Source organism: Phaethon lepturus, unplaced genomic scaffold (genome assembly GCF_000687285.1).
Source record: "Phaethon lepturus isolate BGI_N335 unplaced genomic scaffold, ASM68728v1 scaffold14786, whole genome shotgun sequence".
Taxonomy (NCBI): Eukaryota; Metazoa; Chordata; class Aves; order Phaethontiformes; family Phaethontidae; genus Phaethon; species Phaethon lepturus.
In genome coordinates this window covers 634-21,929 of record NW_010545720.1, presented here as the reverse complement: position 1 = coordinate 21,929, position 21,296 = coordinate 634, and the positions used below count along the sequence as shown (strand labels likewise).

At 41.4% G+C, this 21,296-nt stretch overlaps 1 protein-coding gene across 1 annotated transcript; it reads right to left on the bottom strand.

The window, feature by feature from the left end:
- Window positions 1-4,047: 4,047 nt before the first annotated feature.
- LOC104622310 (chloride channel protein 1-like) lies at window positions 4,048-19,277 on the bottom strand (the record flags this gene model as incomplete). The annotated part of the gene is given in 16 exon segments (XM_010289050.1): window positions 4,048-4,446; window positions 4,934-5,020; window positions 6,914-7,018; window positions 7,385-7,423; window positions 8,153-8,235; window positions 9,945-10,001; window positions 10,085-10,190; window positions 10,312-10,538; window positions 11,050-11,183; window positions 11,916-12,144; window positions 12,147-12,170; window positions 12,259-12,369; window positions 13,981-14,050; window positions 16,703-16,852; window positions 17,279-17,363; window positions 19,176-19,277. Coding segments are annotated over 16 exon segments (2,008 nt in total), but the record flags the coding sequence as incomplete, so codon positions are not given.
- Window positions 19,278-21,296: the final 2,019 nt, after the last annotated feature.

Below are 21,296 nucleotides of genomic sequence, written 5' to 3'. Positions count from 1 at the left end.
TAGATCCCTCTGCAGAGCCCTCCTCCCCTCCTGCAGATCAACACTGCCACCCAACTTGGTGTCTAATCTAATAGATTAAAATAGATTAAAAATCTAATAGATAACTTCTTCCTTTCATTAAGTGAATATCAGCAAACTGGAAATTAGTTGTGATTAAGACACATTTATCTTGAAGATACAAGGCCAAAGGATTTTTTTAAGGTTTTTTGGTGATGGTTGTGTTTCCCCAAAATTTTCTGGTGTGATGGGATTTTTCACTATTGTCTTCTTATCAGAGCGTTTCCTTATATGTTGGGTACCAAATGTAGTTCAGTGGGTGTTTGGAGTTGAAAATGTTGAACAAGATCAGCTCTATTTTACTGCTTTGAGTAGTAGTGACAAGTGACATGAATCTCTGCCCAAAGCAATTATTCTAAGCAACTGCACATGCTATTTAGGAGAAAAGCAAGCTTCTGTGGTTCAAAACAGCCTCAGAGCTTCTTGTTTCTCAAGGCTTGTGCTTGGATTTTTGGGTGCAGATCTGAGATTTGACTTTCTAGCTGAATAAGAAAGCTTCAGTGCTTATGGGGATATTTTGATTTGGGGAAAAAATGATTTTTGTGTGTTGGTAGCCCAGTACGTGCTACTTGGATAGGATGAGAGATACAGGTTTTAGAGTGATAGGTCAGTGTGGCTTCATTTGCTGGACAAAGGTTTCAAGTTTAAACTTTGAGGGGACATGCTGGAATTGTCTGAGAGGGTGCAAGCTTAGACTTCTCTTGAGAAAGGTTCAGTGTCAGTTTACTGCACATTTCACACCTACTGAAGTACTTGGCATCAGCTCAGTGAATATTTTAGTGGTAAAATGGAAGTGGAAATATCTTCAGCCATTGCAAACCATCTTTGCAGTATGCTTTTTGTCCCCTCCTGGCTCCCTATACACATTCATGTTTGCATACGTTTTCCCAGGTGAGAAAGTGATGCAGATGAATGCTGCTTCCACTCAAAGAGTGGGGGCATACCTGTAATGGATCTTGAGTAATGCCTCCAAAGAGCAGCAGTAATACCCACCTTTCTGCTTCCCCACAGAGAGCAGTCCAGCTCCTCATGCTAGCTCTGGGACTGCTAAAGGCAATAGAAATGGAGAGATAACGTGTGTGTGCGTGTGTGGGCACACATGTGTGTGCTCTTGTACCCTCAGGTAACAAACCTCAAGAAAATTTCCAGATTAGCTTGTGTCTTTGAGCTCTGCAAGCCTCTCCATGTGCATCATTTTTGTTCCAGCTTCCTCTCCCCCAGCTCACAATCTGTCTGTCATGATTCACACACTCTCTGGTTTTGATTTAGACTTCCATCTGCTTTCTCAGCCAGTCAGATCCCAGTTCTTCTGTAACACACTGTAGGAGAAGTGTGGGACTGGAGCAGAACATATATCTGTATTTGGGAGAGTGGAAGGGGAGGTGTGTTGACTCCGGCCTCAAAGTTTCTCCTTGTCTCATCTGTCTCAGTGCAAGCATTTGGCTAAGCTGCAAAATATAAGTCTGTACTTGCCAGTAATAAGTCTGGGGCTGACTTGGAGAAACTTGTCCTTCCTGAGGGTGTGTGGACCCTCAGATCAGATTTCGTCTCAGAGTGTTGCCACTCACCGCACATTTATGGGTTTTTTAAAAGGAATGTCTTTTCTCTCCTGCTTATTTAAAGGACTATCACAGTTCCCTGAGAAAAAATAGCAGTTGTGTTGCCTCTTCTCTGCAAGCAGGGGAAGATGACATAAAGGTAGCAGGGAGGTTTTGTGCTAATGCCTGGCAGCCAGAAAGGTGCCACAACCTTCTGGTGGAGGCAAGCAGCCAGTGTGCGCAAGAGACTTGCCCTCACATCACCACTGTCTTCTTACAAGGACAAGGGCAATCCTCAGAGGACTGAAGATTTTTGAAAGGCTGTCCCCAGTTAGCTTATAATAGAGGGAGATCATGTGTCAAAGACAATACAGAGCTGCTGGCTCTGAATTCCAGACAACAAAAGTAAATCTCTCCGTCTTCAAAAGACTAGCTGGGAAGACTTCCCTCTACTATAAGCTTGTCATAGACTCCCCTACTCATGAGCATCATAGGAGAGGAATTGATGCAAGGTCAATCCTTAGAATTAAAGCCAGGAGGGAATTTTCCTAGGGAGACTGGGTTAGAGGTAACCATATTTTTTACTTGCTCCTGAGATAGCTTAAGGAAAAGCACCTGTTAAGGTGAAACTGGTCGCTCTAAGGTACATAATGCTTTACTAATATCAGGAAGGGGGATGTCGCCCAACATTCAGGAGAATACACCCAAGAACATATTCAACCCTCTGTGGGGTTGCAAAGAACATCCAGAAGCTTCTCTTTGAGGACCAAACACAAGAAGACTGGCTCATCTGAAGAGTGATGATGGACTACTCCCCTCACACCAGCTATAAGGGGACATCCTCATCCTCATCTTCATCCTCATCCAGGTCAGTGGAACGTAGGCTTATGTCCTTGAGGATGTCTGAGATGTTTTCAGCAACTGGCCAGCTCCATCTCTTCCAACTCAGTATCAGTGGCATAAGTGGAGCACAGGACTTCCCCCTCTTCATGCAAGTGGATTTCTCCTCTGTTGCTGATAAGTGGAAACATTTCCAACAGGGTGCTGGGATTAAAAATATGTTAGAGACGTAGAATGTTAGAGGACAGCTGCAGAATACACAGAATTTGATTTTGCCTATTTACTGAGAAAACCTTACAAGGACAGCGAGTTAAACAAAGCAGCGTCTTATCTTTGGATGCTAAGGTTTTGCATGCATGACACAAATTGACAAAACATCTTTTTGCAAGATACAAATCAAGATCTGCTCCAGATTTTGAACTGGAATAGAAAGGGATGCTGCAGACAAGGGTTGAGGTCTCTGCTGTTAGTCACAGTGGAGACAAGCTGGCAAAAGTGAGAGCTGGAATTCTCAGATCCGAGGTATGCAGAAATACGTGGAAAGTAGGCAGGGTAGAATTACCAAGAAAGAGAGCAGGAGTTTTCAGAGAGAAAACTGTTCTGAAAGTGTAGAAAATGTGGCTTCCCTCTGCTGTATTTTTTGGCAGCCTGCTAACACTCCATAATTATTTTTTGAGTTGTTATATTTTAAGACTATAACTTTGTAAAAATTGTGAAGAGTGATTCAGAGACAAACACAAATACTTGAAATACAGGTGCATACATGCTGTTTTACTCGTCTCCCTCCAACACAGAGGATGCCCCCACTTAAGATTTTCCCATTCTATTTAAAAATTCCAGAGATTATGGGAAAACGAAGAGGCTTTCCTCCCTTCCAGAGGGAGGAAAACCTTTTCTTAGAGCCCTGGCTGAATTCAAGACATGAGACATAGACTGAATATTTTCCTCCCACCTGTTTTTAGGGCACGGCTCAGCTAAAGAACACAGGAGAAGCTCCTAACTGCACCCCCATCCAGGAAAATCCCAGAGTAAAAATTGAGAAAGAGGAAAAATGTTCTACATGGGAATGTTTGGGGGTGATGTGAGAAAAGAGCTAGCAAGAAGGACCTGCAGCAACACGGACAGGATAGTAGTCAGAAGCAGCAATATGCTTCTAGGCTGGAGGTCTGGCTGTGTTTACACTGATGCATACAGTCTAGGTGTGACTGGAAGTATGACACCAGTGGAGAATGAGAAAGACTGCTCCTTCTCCACTTTCCACGTGGTGGATTGACCCAGAGCATCCTGACTGTGTCCATCAGTATTCATGTCCTGTTACAACCCCTTCTGCCATGTTACATGGACATGGCAGAAGCCTAAGCATTATGAGCCTGCCCTTAGCCACCTTGCTTTCCACATCTGACTCCTGCACACACCCGTATAGTCCAAGAGCCTAACAGTCTTTGCACAGAAAGGAAGCAGCAGAAGAAAGGGTCAGTCTGATGCCCCTTCTCCCAGCTGTATCAATCCTCTGTGGGGTTGCAAAGAACATCCAGAAGCTTCTCTTTGAGGACCAAACACAAGAAGACTGGCTCATCTGAAGAGTGATGATGGACTACTCCCCTCACACCAGCTATAAGGGGACATCCTCATCCTCATCTTCGTCCTCATCCAGGTCAGTGGAACGTAGGCTTATGTCCTTGAGGATGTCTGAGATGTTTTCAGCAACTGGCCCTGTCAGCTCCATCTCTTCCAACTCAGTATCAGTGGCATAAGTGGAGCACAGGACTTCCCCCTCTTCATGCAAGTGCGAGAGCTGGGGGGAGTGCGAGCAGGGAGGCAGTGGGCTCTCTGTGCCCAAGTCCACTGCTTGCTGTGCAGCCACCATGCAGTTGTCCTGCCGGCTCCACACCTGAGTGGCCTGACTGACCTTCTCACTGCTGATGGAAGTCCGGTTGGTATCACGGAAACTGGCAAGGGGTGGGCGGAGACGAACCCCAGACCGTGTGGAGCCCTCTATTGCCTTCTGAAGCTATGATAAGAAGAGAAAAAGTTCAGAAAAAATGGATGAAAGCGAGGCTAACCCAGTCCTACCCAGCAGAAGTTCATCTATTCTCCATCATAACAGATCACAAATAGAGATCACAAATAGATCACAGTCACAGCTCTACCTCTGGGGCCTGTGGAGATCATCTTTTACACTGGTGTAATTTTTAATTCCATGGTAAATAACAAATTCCACACCACTTTAAGAGAAGGTAATAGCCACTCAGTTAAGAGCCCTATGTTCATGAAAAGGACAAACCATCTAACATCCCTGTAAATAACACCTGCTGCCTCCCCTGAAATAGTCATCCATTCCTCTACATGGCTTCCAAAGGGTTGACTCAGAATTCAACACTGGAATGAAAATGTAGCTATCACAGTTTTATATATTCCTAGATGGATCCTCCAGTTATTGCAATGATCCACAGGACATTTGCAGTTGATTAGGAGGAGATGAAAGGATCTGTACTTACCTCTTCCAAAGCCAACACTCCCCTCAGCTTCCCCATACTGGTTACATAGGCATGGCTGAGGCCCAGTAATGAGAACAATGTATGCGTCTATGAGCAAAACCACAAAAGACCGTGTCAGGGACTTTGGAAACTGGTAACATGATACTTGTTGCTAGTGCTGGGATTTGGGGTTTAGAAATGGGAATCACAAAGGTGCACAAGTCTGCAGTCATCTCAGTGAGAAACTACCTGTTCCCTTCCCCTTTTGCAGCTAGCAAATACTATCCTTTGGTCCTTCTGCTGTGCAGCCATAGTTGGGAGTGTGTTGATGGAGAGCACATTCCTCAAGGTCACACCCATCCTGCATCTGGCAAACAGAGATTCACATGCAACACCCTGGGTATTTGGGGACTTATGCAGATCCTATTTAATCTTGGTGCTGGAAATTAAACTATCAGGTAGTATTATGCAAAGTCAGAACCTGCTTAGGTTATTTATTCCAGTGCTTTCCTTAACACTAGAATATTTTTTTCCTGTTCCAGAATATTTCCTGTCAAAACTTAAGTTTGTTGCTGCTTATCCATTGCAGTGGGAACACTGACAACAAGTTATTCCCTTTCCCTTACAAAACCTTCTTAAAAGGACAGATAGCACACTGCTATCAGTCTTCTTTTCTTCAGCCTAAATATACCCCATTATTTTACTGTTCTTCATATATCAGGATTTCTAAAACTTTCATCATTCTCAGTGCTCAGCTGTGGGGTATTTCTAACCTCCAAGTTCTTTAAACTGAGCTTTAGCTGGACTTTACCTGTGGCCTTACATGAAGTCATTCTTTCACAGCTGGTGTTTGCCTTTCTATTGTCATCACATGAGATACTCAATGTCATGTTCAAGTGTAAACTACGGAAAATCTAATTTCTCAGGAAGAAGACATTTTACCCTAATATAAAAGAAAATCAGACTGGTTAAATACAATTTGATTGTGACAAGCTGTGACATTGTTGCCACAGTCAATAGCTCACATTTAGCTCTAACTATGCATACTTCAGATAGTTTGATTATTCCTGCATTTTTTGTGCATCCAAGTTAAGTCATCTTGTCTATTATTTCAGAGTTTCTCATTTGCTCTTTTTTATGAGAGGTATGAAACTTTCCCCATTTTCAGTCTTCAGGTATAATTTCTTGTAACCCCGATATTCTCAAAGATAAATGATAGTGGTTTTCAAATTACTTTAGCCGGCCCTTTAGAAAACACCAAACTCATCTTAAGTATATGCTAACCTATTCTTATTTTGCTCAAGGCCGAGATCTTACCCCTTTGATAACAGTAATTAATTAATTAATTTTGTGCTGATCGTTCATGTTAAATGAGTATTGACAAAAACATGCACTGTGCACTTTTGCTTCAGTAGACTGCTTTCCCTTTCCAATGAGTGAAAGCCCAGTCCTCTCTTACTCCTGGTATATGATTGCTTTTATGCCTAGTCATCCTGTGCTAACTTTAGAAGTTCTATGACTCAGCTTCCTCTTTTCTTATGCTTCTGTTCAATGAAGAACCTATGATATAGAGTGGTTTCAAGTAACTCTTCTCATGCACTGAGGCAGACTCTACACCCTGACAGATCCCCTGAGAAATCCAGGGGTACTCTTTCCAATCCTGCACATTGACAAAGCAGAGTGTAAATCTCAGTGTAATGCCCCCAGCAGCAAGGCATACAGTGTTTCTGTTTAATGTGGCTGGAAAATCCTATGTAGTGTCCAAAATCTATTTTAATAAATGTACTCAGACTTCTTATCATGTAACTTTTCATTTTGCAGGAGGTTGGAGGTACACAGAGAAGGTTATAGGAACAAACTGACATCTACTGGATGTGGAAGTAGCTGGTGATAGTAGTTGTAGGTGAAGACAAGGAGAAGAAATAAGTCATAGACTAGAATTGCAATGATAGATAGGGTGGAGAAAAACAGTGTGTGCCTCAGAGAGACATCTGCACCCACCTTGTGCAGGGAAGTTCTCTCCACCAGTTGGAAAGGGGAAGGGTCTATGCGGCAGCTGTCAAAGCACACATTCTTGTTCAGCTCCTCCTGTTCCCAAGCATCTATCTGACAGAAGAAAGAAGAGGAATCACTCTTACAGTAATGAGCAGTGTTGCTGTCTTTGTGCACCCAAACTAGTCCCATTCTCCTGTAATGCTTCTTCCTGCCTCTGTAGATCATTCATCTTGCCCATTATACCACACCCCTCAGATTTCCCATCCCTTTTCTGCCAGATGTCAAGTCCCTATCGAAACAGAGCAGTTATGGTACCTCAGAGGTTTCCTGAGGGGGTGAGGTTTTGCTCCTTCTTACTTAAAGAGGGAGTGAACATCTTAGCTTTCCTTTCTGAGTGCATCTTCCCCTTGTCATTGCAAGGTAATAGTTCATTTGTGTAAAAAATGAACTCCACTCCTTTTCTGCACCTGGTCTTACCTCTTCTGGCCTCATTGTGTCAATGAATTCCACTGGCTCCTGTAGGAGAAAACACTGTTCAGGACAGACAAAGAACATGCAGTTTCACAGAGTACAGAAAGGAAAAATTTGCACAGCCTCTTCACCTCATGTGGTCCCCTTTTTCTTCCAAATAGTGTATTACTGAGTGTTTAGATTTTCTTTATACTTACACTTTATAAGGTGTAATCTGTATTTGCTGTGCTTCCCTTGCCAATGATAGACTATGGAATGCTGGTGGAGCAATTCGCTTGCCTAAACATGATCATCTAGTACCGCTTTAGATGTTCTTAGATATCCCACATGGGGTCCAGCCACTGCCCTAGAGTGGATCAGTCTCCCGTATGTATGATATCCACCAACATCCACCCAAGGGCATCTAACATGGCACAAAGAAAAAGCATTATTTTTATCTGTCAAAAACTGTTTGCCAAATGGAATAGAACTGCACTTTATTCCAGGTTAGCCAAATAACATTAAATTATTCACTGAGAAAAAGATGCCCACACTCAGTCATGATGGTAGTCTTGACACCTGAGCCACAGATGGCTCTTTAGGAAGATGCACACTCCTTTAAAGTAATCACACACTTTCTTCTTGGAGGGACATCCCCACTGATGCTGTCAGATTTCAGGACCATAAGCCTGTCCATGCTTTGGCCAAATGCTGAATGGCTCTGAGTAGTAGGTTCTATTTCCATTGCATTCCCTTCCCTCTTCAGGGTACTATTAGGCTCTCCGTATCCCTAACCTGGATGGCATTCTCTGTTTCAAGTGGATGATTGTAATCGCACAAGAGCTGCTGTATCAGTTGCCTCAAACTCCTGAAATTGCCTGAAGGATGAAAACAAACACATGGATAAGAGAGAAGAACAAGTGAGAGACAAAAATACAAAGCCCCATGCCCATTTTCTTGCCCAAGGCAGGCTTGGAAATAATATAAGGGACATAGTAGATGGTATATGACAGGGCTGAGCCAGTCACAGTCTAGCATTCAATTTGTAAGATGGTGTCTGGGACATGCCAGAATAAATATTCCCATGCAATATCTTTTCCTCAAGGGGAGGAAACAAACCATTACAAAATCGCCGTTGCAGATAGTATTCATACATCAGTGTCCCTGAATGAAAAAAACAAAACAGAACCAGAAGCAAGACTACTAACACAGCAAACAGTCTGATATGAGGATAAACTGCTGTGACTAGAGGTTTCTGCAGTGGTTTGGACGAGGACTGTGGAAAGGAGAGGTGAGAATTTGGAAATTTCTTCAAAGACAAAACATATCAACAGCCTGAATGTGACAAGTACAACGGGGTGAGGAGGCCATGGGTTGTGCCAGCAGTGTAATAGTGGGAATGAAAAAGACTGCAGAATTTTCCCAGGCAGGGCAGTCAGGAATTAGCAAAGAAGGGGACATAGGGTTTGGTGCTGTTGTGAAGTAAACAAGGCTGTGGAAGTAGGTTGGTCAGAAGCAATGACAGAGAGGAGCCAAACTAAAAATTATGTCAGGGAAAGCCTCATGAAGTCACCCCTGCTCCTCTTCCTCTTGTCACTCCTGGATCACTCAGTACTAGCTTCATGTAAAACGTCTCACACGCTGTTCTTGTTTTGATGTGATTCTTTTTCTGATTTGGTAAGGAAGGTAGATGGCTGTCCCACCACTCTACTGGCCTGGAAACATAAAGTGGATTTTCCTATGCCTTAGAGGTTCAGTTATACATGAGTGGTGTTAAGGAACCAGAATGTGCTATATGCTATATTACATGCTAACCTTTGGGTGCCTAAAAGCATGATCCAGAGCCCTATCCTCTGTATTCATTCTCAAGATTGGGCTACACTTCTGAGCTTACTCACTCTTTGCATATTTCAAGACACATAAAGGGAAGAAAACGCCCACCATCCTGCATCAAATATACATGATATATGAATCAGAAATGAGGTATGAGTCCAGTCTTGGAAGCAGAGCTAATATAAGCTCAGGTGGCACACAAAGATCACAATGCATAGAATCATGGAATCACAGAATCTTTGTGTTGGAAAGGACCTTTTTAAAGGTCATCTAGTCCAATTCCCCTGCAGTGAGCAGGGACATCTTCAACTAGATCAGGTTGCTCAGAACCTCATCCAACCTGATCTTGAATGTTTCCAGGGATGGGGATGTATTTATCCATCATATTAATGTATCTGAACCAGACAGATGCATGTCCAAGGGAGGAGCTATTCAGTTTTGGAGATGGCTGAGCAACAGCCTAAGCTACTCAAAAAACAAGTACAGATGCTTAGCTCTCAGGCTGCTTTTCCCAGGGGAATTCATTAATGGGGTGAAAGAGGCAAGAGATGGAGCCCTTCCATGCAGACTCTCCAGAAAATGTCCGAGGAGATGTTATTGCAAAGGATGGAGTGGGTAATACTGAGAGAGAGAGAGAGAGAGAGAGAGAGAGCAGCCTGAGTGGGCCTTACTTTTGTAATGCACTCTGAGGGATCACAAACAGAAGATATTTCCAGGTACGTTACACTGACGTTGAGGTGCATTAACAAAGTACCTTTAATACTGGAACAGCAGAAAAACCTCCTTCTCTCAGTCTCTGGGAAATCAGCACCTCACATAGGCATGTACACACAGTTAGCATGAAAGCTTCCACAAGCTGGCTAGGACGTGGCTGAGGCATGCCAGTTACCATACCTGGGAGTTGCCGTGGCTCCAAAGTTTCAGGCATTTGTTTAAGAGGACTTGTTGGGCCATTGGGCTCCTCTGGGTAACTGGAATTGAGACTTGGGGGCCGAGGCAGCTGTTATGGAGAAGAGAGAAAATAAAGTCCACCCTGTGTCATTTCTTTCTCAGCCTCTCCAAATGCCTTACTGCTGCTTAAGCAGTCTCTGTGTTGCAGTCTCTCCACTTCTCTCCCTCACCTCTCCCTTCTCATCTGTATCCTCATCCTCATCAACATAAGCAAAAGATTCATGCTTTAGCTTTGGCAGAGTTGCCCATGGTCCCTTGCTGTGCCCATCATAGGGTGCCTCAGACAGCTTCTGCTGCATTTCTCTGTTGAGGAGCCGTCGACGTTCCGGGCTTATATGTCTCTGGAGGAGAGCCTGCAGTTCAGATCGCTCTACAGACCCCAGAAGGATCATGGTCTCTGCATAACACAGAGCAGAGAAGCCATTAAGCCGCTTCAAGGTTTTGAATGTACACTGCCACACTGCCCCTTCCTCCCTCCAACTTCTTCAAAGTGCTCAGACTCATACTATCTAGAGCTGTACAAGAGTCATTGACCAACCCTGGTAGTTACTGCTAATACACTGTGGGGCTGTGGGAAGCTCACCACCCCTGACTTTGTGCTGCTCCTCAGCACCACATCAGAAGCAGGCTCTTTAGTCATGCAAGAGTTGTCACAGTTCAGTCCACAAACTTTCCACACACCTCCCTTACCTGCTATATCTGCTTCACTGCCCACACACCAGCTTACCTGTTTGACCAGCTGAAACAGCCTTCTGTCATACATCATCCATACTGGAAGATTTTTAGGATGATTTTTTATGTAGTGGGTCACACTGTCTCCTTCACAGCATGTAATTCAAAAGCTAGTTTCTTTGGCTCTTTAGGCTGAGAATGTTTGCAGGAAAGACCAGTTTCTCCACATTGCTTACCTGGTGAGTCCACCAAAGGCAAAGTCTTAACAGTGGTGCTTTGGAGTAGAGATTGCAAGTCTCTGTATTTACAGTTGGAAGAGACGAATTTTACATCTTGGACCATAATGTCCTCAACAAAGATATTGTATTTGCTGTGAATTTATGGACAATAAGGTGAAGAGTTAGCATATTAAAAATGTCTAGCAGATAAATTCCTTAAAGAAATATATAAATGACCACTTATTTAAAAAGTGTTCTCAATGCAGTTGCTAAATAATTTTCAGTGACAGTAACCAAAGAGGACTTTCCGAAAGGATCAACACAGATTAACTGGGTCTTCATTACAGCTGTATTCTACTCCATTACCTCTCACCATAAAAATACACACATATATATACATATATGTATAGATGTTTTATATATACATACCTATGTATATTATATATACTAGAGAGAGGAAGAAATGTATATGAATAACTGAATTTTGTTTTAAGCAAAATATCAGAATAAAATGGTATTTCAAACATTTGGTGGAGAAAAAAATCCAAACCCCACTGAATTCAGAAAAAAATGGAAAATGAGACTGGATTTTTAAATTTTTAAACTGAAGCAGTTTGGTAATATTAATACAATTTCAGTAACATTGCAGATTATTCAAACCTGTGCTTTAAGTGAAAAAAAAGAAGAGGACTTTTCTGAATTTCTGTGTATGAACCCTAATTCTACTCCGACACCTGTTTTTTCTTGCTCCAGGTCTATTCTGTCTTTTTATTTTCTTTGTAGTACTATCACCCTTTCATGACCTTTTATTGTCCCGTGATATCATGGTCTTCTGCTTTATTTTTTTGCCACTCTCCACCTCCACCTCTGTTTTACTACTGTACCTTATGTGATTCCAGCCGAGGTCTGGCAGGTAGGGCAACTTCTTCACCTGGATGATGCTATCATAGAGGCTGGGCTGCAGACTCTGGGCCACCATGTTGGCAAGAATGACAGCCACCATCATGGGTAGAATGTGAGAGATCTGACCTGTCAGCTCGAAGCAGATAACAGCAGTGGAGACAGTGTGGCTCACTGCTCCTGTCAGAGCTGCTGCACCTTTCCCAGGCAGGGGGAAAAGGAATAGGGAGAGAAGACGACTGTCATATAGAAACAGCATGTCATGTCAACAAGGAAAGTCATGGGGATGGGACCAGATGAAGAAAAAAGAAAGGCATGGAGACTCACCAATGACAGCATACCCTCCAGGTAAGATTTGATAAACAATACCATCAAAGAGGATCCCATTGGGAAAAAGTGATGCCATGATTTCCCCAATAAGACGCCCAAATGCAGCACCTGGAAAATATCACTGACAATTATGGAATTAACATCTAAGGAACACCCAGTCTCTGCTGTGCAGTTATGCTGGGCAATCACTTGAGTATTTTCTAACAGAAACAAAATAAAAATTTACATTAAAATGACACTATGATTAAAGAGTAGTTCTCAGTTACAAAATGTAGAAGTTAGACTCCAAGAGGACAAAAAGGTATTAAGATATGTAAATACAGTTGACCCCCTTATTCTTTCACTTAAGCACACCAGGCACGGTGGTATTTGTGATTCCCATGTAGGAGGAAATATTTTCAGAATATATAAAATGTCAGTCCAGATCACAGTTGAGGCCCTTCACACACTCATTCTATGAATATCCAAACACTAGAATCACAGCTTACAGAAGAATTTAGGTGGGAAGGGATTTTTGGAGGTCTTGTTCTGACCCCTGCTCACAACAGGGCTAATATCAAAGTGAGACCAAGTCACTCAGGGCCTTGTCCAGACAAGCTTTGAAAGTCTGCAAGGATGGAGATTGTCCAGACTTACTGAGCACCTTAATGAAGGAAACAATTTTTTTCTATGTCTCATCAGAATTTTGCCGTGTTGCAACTTGTGCCTTTACCTCCTATTTACTGTGTGTCTCTAAGAGGAGTCTTTCTATCCTCTCTATTCCCTGCTGCATTAGGTGATGAAGGCCACAGTTAGATCCCTTGGCCTTCTCTTCTGCAGGCTGATCAAGCCCAACTTCCTCAGGCTCTTCTTGCTTGTTTTGTGCCCCAGCTCCTCTACAATCTCAGTGGCCTCCACTGGACTCATTGCACTTTGTCAAAATCTCTTATATTGGTGGACATAGAATGGCACAATATTCCAGAATTTGTTCAAAATGCTCAATGGAGTGAAATAATCAATTTCTTTGCCTTGCTGGCTAGGCTTTTCCTAATACAACCTTTTTTGTGGTTAGCCTTCATCACTGCAAGGGCATTCTACTGACTCATGTTCAGTTGCTGCCTGCCAGAACCCAGAGGTTCTTAGCGCAACACCATTTCATTTAAGAGCTGTAGATACTTAATGCTGAACTTCATGAGCATGTACACTTTAGTCTAACATAGCCTCTCTTTCTTAACGTTAGCATTATATTATTTTTGTATTTTGGTCTTGGAACTAAAACCAATTAAAAACCAATAAACTCTTGTTTGTCACCATATTTCAGTCAGAAGAAATGAATAAGTAATTGGTAGATTACATTGCAGGTACTAGTTTTGAGGTTATCTCTTCTAGTCAGCCTTCAAGGGTGAAAGGCGCAACTACTACTAATTGTAGGATAAGAGTTTCTCTGTAGGTAAAGAGGCAGAAAAATTAGAAGGCCATGGCTCAGCATGCCTCCCCACAGTTTGCCTTTCCTTATGTAAAAGGACAGGGATTTCCTCCTCAGCATTTGGATTTAGGAAGTGGGAAAATGATAAAAGCAGATACTCAGAGGCTGGTATATAGACTTTAACCAAGCTTCTTGTAGACATCAAGGGATGACTCCTCACCCACTAGAAGAAACCTACTGGGTATGTATGCAATGTCTCTCTTCTCCTCTCCACCTGGCAGACCTATGTGCTGCAACACAAAATTGAAACTCACCTAGAACAAAAACAGGCATGAAGCCTCCACAAGGGATTGGCATCGTGGTAGCAATGACAGACATCCAGAACTAGAACAGAGGTATAGGGTGCAATTGTTACTGAGCAGCAATAGCATTTCCTGCAGACACACTCTGCTGTACAGCCTGTGAATCCTGTGATCCCTGTCCTGAGGGATCTGGCAGTTCAGCCAGAAAATGAAGGGTAAATGGGCTGTAGGGTGTGAAGGGGAGCTAGAGGAACTCTGGCGACACACCAACACTGATGCAGAGGACCTCCGGGCAACTGCTGTGATGGCAGGGAAGCTGAATCACCAAGGGGCTGGATGAACATGAGAACTCCTTTGCCTTGGACCTCAGAAGTTGAGATTTCCTACTGCTCCAAACACTTAGCTTTCATAGAACAAGGTTGTCAAAATTTCACAGACTCAGGAAGGTTTCAGTGTGAAGGCAACTCTGGAGGCCTCTTCCACAATTTCCTGCTCCCAGAAGTCCTAAGTTCGATCAGGTTGCTCAGGGCCTTGTCCATGTGAGTTCTGAGCATCTTAAAAGGTGGAGATTCCTCAGTTTTTCTGGGCATTTGTGCCACTGCTTGACCCACACTCCAGGGATAATTTTTTCCTGAAGTGCAGTTGTCATGAATTGCCTTTATTATAGCTTCTGTCTGTTGCCTTTTGCCCTATCGCTACATTGGGAAAAATGATTAAATCTATCCTGGTACTGCTAAGACCAATTCAAATGCTTAGACCAGCACACATAGACTTCTTCTGGATGCAACAGCCTAATCTTACAAATACCTCAAAGGCCAATATGCTCAGACTTTCTCAGGCAATATGACAAGAGATTTCGACAGTTGAGGGAAACACAGAGAATGCTGATGTTTCAAAATCTTGTACAAAGAATTGTACTGGCAAAATATCCCTTGCTGCAGCAGTATCATCCATAGGAGAGAGACAACCATGGTCCAGCACATCAAAAGCAATACTTCCAGGTATTTCAGGACCATAGTCTCCTCAGAGTGGGCAAATCCTTCCTGTTCAAGGTGGATTCACCACCTTTGAGGAGGTGATGCCTCTGCAGACATTGTTGCAGCTGTAGATGAGATACTCATCAGTCAGTTTGGTGAGAGGAAATCCACCCAAGACAGGTTTTCCACTGTAACTCTCATAGAATGGTCAACACAAAAGGGAAAATGAAGCCAGGATGTGGCCTTCCATTTAGGAAAGCCCTCTACAAAGGTAACAAAGAGCCAGCAGAACAGCATCTCTCAGCCCATGGTAGAGGAACATGCTGTGACAATGGGTTAGACCATCAATTTGATACTGGCAACTGGCTGTTGTTCTTCCTTCCATAAGCTATTTGAATATTCCAGAGGAGAAGTTCCTGGCTGGCTACAGAGGCTAGCAAGCTACAGAAGTGGAGTACTGTGAAATAAAGCACTCTCTTTGCAGTACTGAACCCAGGCCCCAGTACAGCTGAGAATTGGGACTATAGTGCAGTGGAGAATCAGGCCAAGTCTTTGCCCAGAGTTGAAACAACAGTTTCTTTTTTATGTGGTCTACCCCAATTCTGAATATATCCAGATGAAAATAAACTGCTTGGAGCAGTTACCTAGTATATTGAGAAAGCTTTTAGTTAATGGGACAAAGCCAATGAATCTCGTGTCTGAGGATACAACTCTTCCAAAGGAGAACAGATGGACTCAGGACACCACCCTCTTTTATTCAAGTAAATGAGTCCTTCTCTGCTTGGTACACTGTAATCAGAATTATCACAGAAGCAGAACCCTTAACTGTCTGTCAGAAATTGGATACAGTGTTTTTTCCTGTAGGTGGAATCAGCTGTGTCAATCAGTCACTGATGTCCATTCCTGATCAAATGAAATGTTCAACTGATATTGCAAGCTGGCCTCAGCTCTTTTGCTCCTTTGCAACAACAACAACAACAAATCGCCATTTCTATGATATTTTTACCTTTTTTTACCCTTTTATCTTCCCCCCCAAGGAAAAATTCTTTCTTGCTACTTGTATTTTGAAGACTGGAATATAATGTTTTCTTCCTTCAAATCTCTTCTCTTGCCCTGTCATGTATCAGTAGTTACACAGCCGATCCTTTCAGAGGCTGGAGTTACAACTTCCTCAGACCATGTCAGCTCAGAACATTTAATCTGCTGTTGCTTTCTGGGAAGTGAGCAAAACTGTTCAGTTGCATTTCTCCATCAAGTTACAGTACTGCTAACAAATCCTTGAGCCTCACGCAACTATAGATTGTGCTTGCATGTTCTTTTTAGTCATCTTTCTGTAGTCAGGAATATCAAGGAGAGTCTATCAGACTTTATTTAGACCAAATATAAATTCTCTGAGAGCTTTTTATTCAATTACTTATTTTTCTGGAACTTGAGAAATCTTTCCTGAGGTAGTCCTCCCTACCAACTTTTACAGAATGGGTACTGAAGGTCATTCAGCAGGTTGCATGAGGAAGATGACCTAGGGAGCAGTGAAGAAGGTCACTATATTAAGGCCAGAAAAGTATTCCCTAATAATTTTGGTAATCTTGCATGCAAGGTGGTCAAAAATCACTTCAAAAGATATAAGACCCCATTTCAGTTGTAGTGCTTCATTCAATACCCAGCAAGTCCTCACTGGCAGTTCACAAAGTATTCTACAAATAATCAAGAACATTCACTCTGAGTGGGGAAGGGTTATAGTGAGCTGGGTTTCCTACCTTCATGAGGAAGAAAAGCAGGATGATGATGAAGACACTGACTTTGGGATGGATCCAGGCAGCAGATTTCCCTAGGATCTGAGGGTCCCCGGTGTACTTTGCCCAGGTATAGTTATCAAAGAGAGAGCTGATGGCTTCCCGTGGCATTAACTAAACGACAAAAAAAACCCAGGCATGAGCCATGAGATTAGATGGGCTAAATATTCTACCTCTGTTCCAAGAAAGTGGAGTAGATTTTTACTTCAGTAACTCATGATTATGAGACTTAATTCACATTTTTGATCTTCAGGAAGAGAGATGGTACATTACCTGAACAGATGAAAGGATAACTACTTTCACACATGGGGTAATATCTTCCATATTACTTGCTTAGGAGAGTGGACCTTTTCCAAGTTTTGTATGAAGGAGACAGCAGAGATCCTAAGTCTCAGAATATAGTCACTCCTCAGTCCAAACTCCTCCCAAATCTTTCTTCCCCTTTCCATGACATAAAACCTTATGGTTCATTGGGGCACAGGGTAAGGGGAGACCGTTCTGCAGAACTGCACAGAAATGCAAATACACATCCCCACTCACCTCTCCTGCCATAAACTGCCCAAATCCTGGAGGAAAGGTCACAGTTGCTATAAGAAAGGTTATAACCCCAGGGTATATGAGGCGGCTGAAAAGATAGAAAAGTTTATTAAAATATAACCTCATATTCTTTCCTTGTAGCACTATCAATTCAGGACTATGAAAGCTATTTCTGTGAAAGCTCTCTGTTATACCTGTATCCATTGCTTTGGAGTTCCATTACTGGCAATTCAATGCCCTGCTCCACTGATCATCATCATTCAGATATTTCAAGTGTCAGCCAAGCCATTTTTCCCATCAGAAATAATGTAACGGGAGGAATGGAGTGAGATATGTACAAAATGCACAGACTTGAATACACAGGGAGGGATGTGTATTTACAATGATATGTTGACCTATTGTCAAAAGCCAACACGTCCTCCATTTGTCCTGATTATGCCAGTCTTCCCTCTTCACCCCACATGCAATGTATCCTGTCCTAGTGTATTTAAATGTAGGGTTTTTTTCATACATTTCTGCATGCATCCTCCACTGCATTAATTCTTAAGAAAAAAAAATGCTTTTCTTTCCATTGAATTGCTGATGATCACAATTTTTGGGATGGTGTCCTTGGTGGCTAGTGGGTCTAGCTGTGCTGGGCCAATGGGGCATAGCTGGACAGCAAGCTGAAGCCATCTATGTTTTCCTGCTGCTGTGTCCAGTCCCTGGATGGGTTTCTGGGCACACTGTGACACTTCATGGACACTAAGACAACATGAGTCTAGGCTGCCTCTGCATGCTGGACTAATGCTGTCTGGCTTCCCTTGACAAATTACTGTGTTCCCTACAGGTAGTTCTGGCTGAGATGCTGTGGTATTCAGGAAGGCAAAACATAACCTTTAATTTCTTTTAGTCTAAGAACCTACAAAATTCTGAGAAATTAGTCAAAAGTTTAAAGTAAACTCCCACTTTTCAGGTTTTGCTCCACTTCTCTATTAACTTTGTTTTGATGGCTTTGCTGGTGCTTGTGGGTAATGCTACATAAAGAAGAAAGACCATTTTTCTTCCACATAATAAATGAAGTTAGTTTGAACTTCTTTTTAACTAGTAGTTTTCTTCTGCTCAAATCTGCAACTTGCTAAGAAATGTAGGTCCTCCACACCTCTCAACTTAAAAAATTTTCTCATAACAACAGATTTCTTCTGCAAAGAGACTGAAGACATTTACAGTTAGCCACTTTGTATTCTTCAGGTTGTAACTGTGGAGTTTCTAAGTTTATTAGAGAGGGAAAAAAGTATCTTCAAGTGTCCTGTAAAACCTTTATTGCTAAGATTTTAATTTTGTTCCGCATTTCTCTTCCACGCTGCAATTCATACCTTTTGGTTACTATCAGTTTCAGCTTTTGGTTCGTAAGTATGCAGTAATTGCAATACTGCAGCACATTCTTTAAATTTTTGCCTACATTTTGATATTAAAAAAAATTAGATTTTAAAGACAGTTAGATTTGGTATATTTAATTCTTAAATATAAATGATCTTGAATTTATATTTTTATAGATTCTAAAAAGATAATCAGAAGCAGCATGATCTTAAGAAGCATGATCATTGATTTTCTAATTTAAAACATTTTCTGTCCAATCAGTAGTTTCACTTGTCCTCTTAATGAATATTACAGAGTGTCCCCTCTAAATCAAGAAGCTATCTGAAACTATTTGGGCTTATCAAGAAGAAAATCCAGCTCAGAACAAATTCCCTTGATGTTTGCATATATCTTATTCTCATAGAATTTCGGTTTCTTATATTTTTACTATCTTACACTTAAAATAGTTCTCCTAGCTTCCAGAAAGCATTGGTTACTATCCAATATCAGTAGGCTATAAAAATCTGGTCCCTAAAGAGACCAGATCTTCAAAGGCACTCACTATTTGGTGAGAAACTGGCTCAGAGTTGTATGACGCCGGATGCATAGGACTACTTGGCGATTGAGATAAACAAAAAATGCTCCAAGGAATCCAGAACATATCCTGAAGCAGAGAAAATTAAATGAAATTATACCAAACAACAGATAATACACAAACCATCAACAAAGAAACTGAGTTTAAGTGTTTTTAATTTTCAGCTGTTTATGAAGTCTCTTAAGTGTCACCTAGGGGATTACTCCTACAGCAACTCACTTGAAGACATTAACTCCCTGATGAAAGGGGAAAGATTATTTTGGACCTCTTTGTCACACACATTGCCATTTTACCACTTAAGTTTTCTCTCACTTAAAAGGGGAAATCTCATCTATAAAAACTTATAAAATAACCTATTAAAATAATCTATAAAAAAGGACTGACAGATCTCAGTGGGGCTGGAGAAGAGCAACTGAGCAAAGACCAGTATTGTCAGAACTTAGACATCAGGTTGGAACAGGAAAAAGTAAAAACGGAGGGAGTTTATCTCTGATTCAGAAAAATTATATACCTACATCAAATATTAAAAGTAATAGCAACTCTTGTGCCTAAAGCAAAGTATATCACCTTTATGATCCTAATCACTTAATCACTCATTCCTCATTCTAATAAAGCCAAAAAAGTATAGTTGTCTAAGAACTGGCCTTGATCCTTGTGTTCTCCGGCTTAATCGGACCTGGATAAACAGGGTCTGATACTCAAAGTTAAAAAAAAAAAAAAGTGCAAAAAGAGTGCATTTAGAATTGGAAAGGGGAAGTATTATTTTATGTGGCAAATAATTAACCACAGAATACTGAGGATAAACAGATAACATTTTCGTTCTACTAATTTTTAAAATTAATGGAATTTTCCTGTTCTATGTTATGCAGGCCATTGGTAAATCTCATGCAAAGATTAATTTAGCTTACTTAAAAAGTTGTATGTTGAAAAAATCCTGCTTGATAATTTAAAAATTTGCGTAGAAACAAGTTTAAACTAAATATAAAGCTGTTCACAGAGAAACATATCCAATGAGATTCTCTTAAATATTTTAAGTCAGTACTGTTTAGCACTACTGTTAAATTAGACCAGTTCCTTAGGCAATATAAGCCTAAGGGCTGCACAGTGAACTGAATTTCTTTACAATAATTTATATTAAAAAGATAGATCCCTCCGTTCCTGCCTATCAGTTTGTCAATAAAATAGAAGTGCTCCTCCTGTACACCTTTTGCAAATTAACAACATTCACTAACACAGGAGAACAAGATCTACCTGTTGATAGTGCTTGTGCTGGCTAAGTTTTTTTGTCCTACCTGAAATTGAAGATATATGTTGGATAGAAGGAGTTCAACTTTGAATTTGGAGTATTGCAAGTTAGCATCAGGTCTTTGTTCAAGCCTATCCAAGTCTTTAGCTTTCTTTTTTTTAAGCTACCAAACTGGACACCCAGGCATTTGAAAGCATTTCACAGTTGTCATATACTCCTTTCCTAGCCTATGTGTAGTACTGCAAAAAAACAACTGTGCCAACTCCATTCAAAATAGAATGACGAGAAGTTTTGCATTCTATCAGCTGTAAATCATAAGGATTACCTTTGTCCTTGCCAGTCTAAACAAATATATTTCCCCAAGTTCACCATGCAAATCTATTTAAGGAGAAGAACAAGGTAGATACATATTACTACCAAAATCTCCTGTATATTCATAGATTTTCAACTTATTTGATGTCTTCAAAAAGTCACTTCAGTTCATATTCAAGTAAACGAATATGAGAGCAGCCTACTAAAAGGACCTGGAAAACTTCAATTATATTTCTGGTGTTGGTTTCTGGTCATGCAACAGAGTATGTTCAACAATGCCAGCACAGGTATTTGTTCCTGGAGGGTATTCCATTCACTACTGCTCTGCAGTAATTTCCCTGGAGCCTCTCTGAATCTCTAACCCAATACTTTTCCTCACAGCAATTCCAAACTCAGTTTTTCTCTATTATCTCCCAATTGTCTTCTTAGTTTTCTTAAGTTTATTCTTTCTTTTCCCAAAATTTTCTCCACAAATGAAACCAACTCAGATATCACAGAACCACAGAATCACAGAATCATTAAGGTTGGAA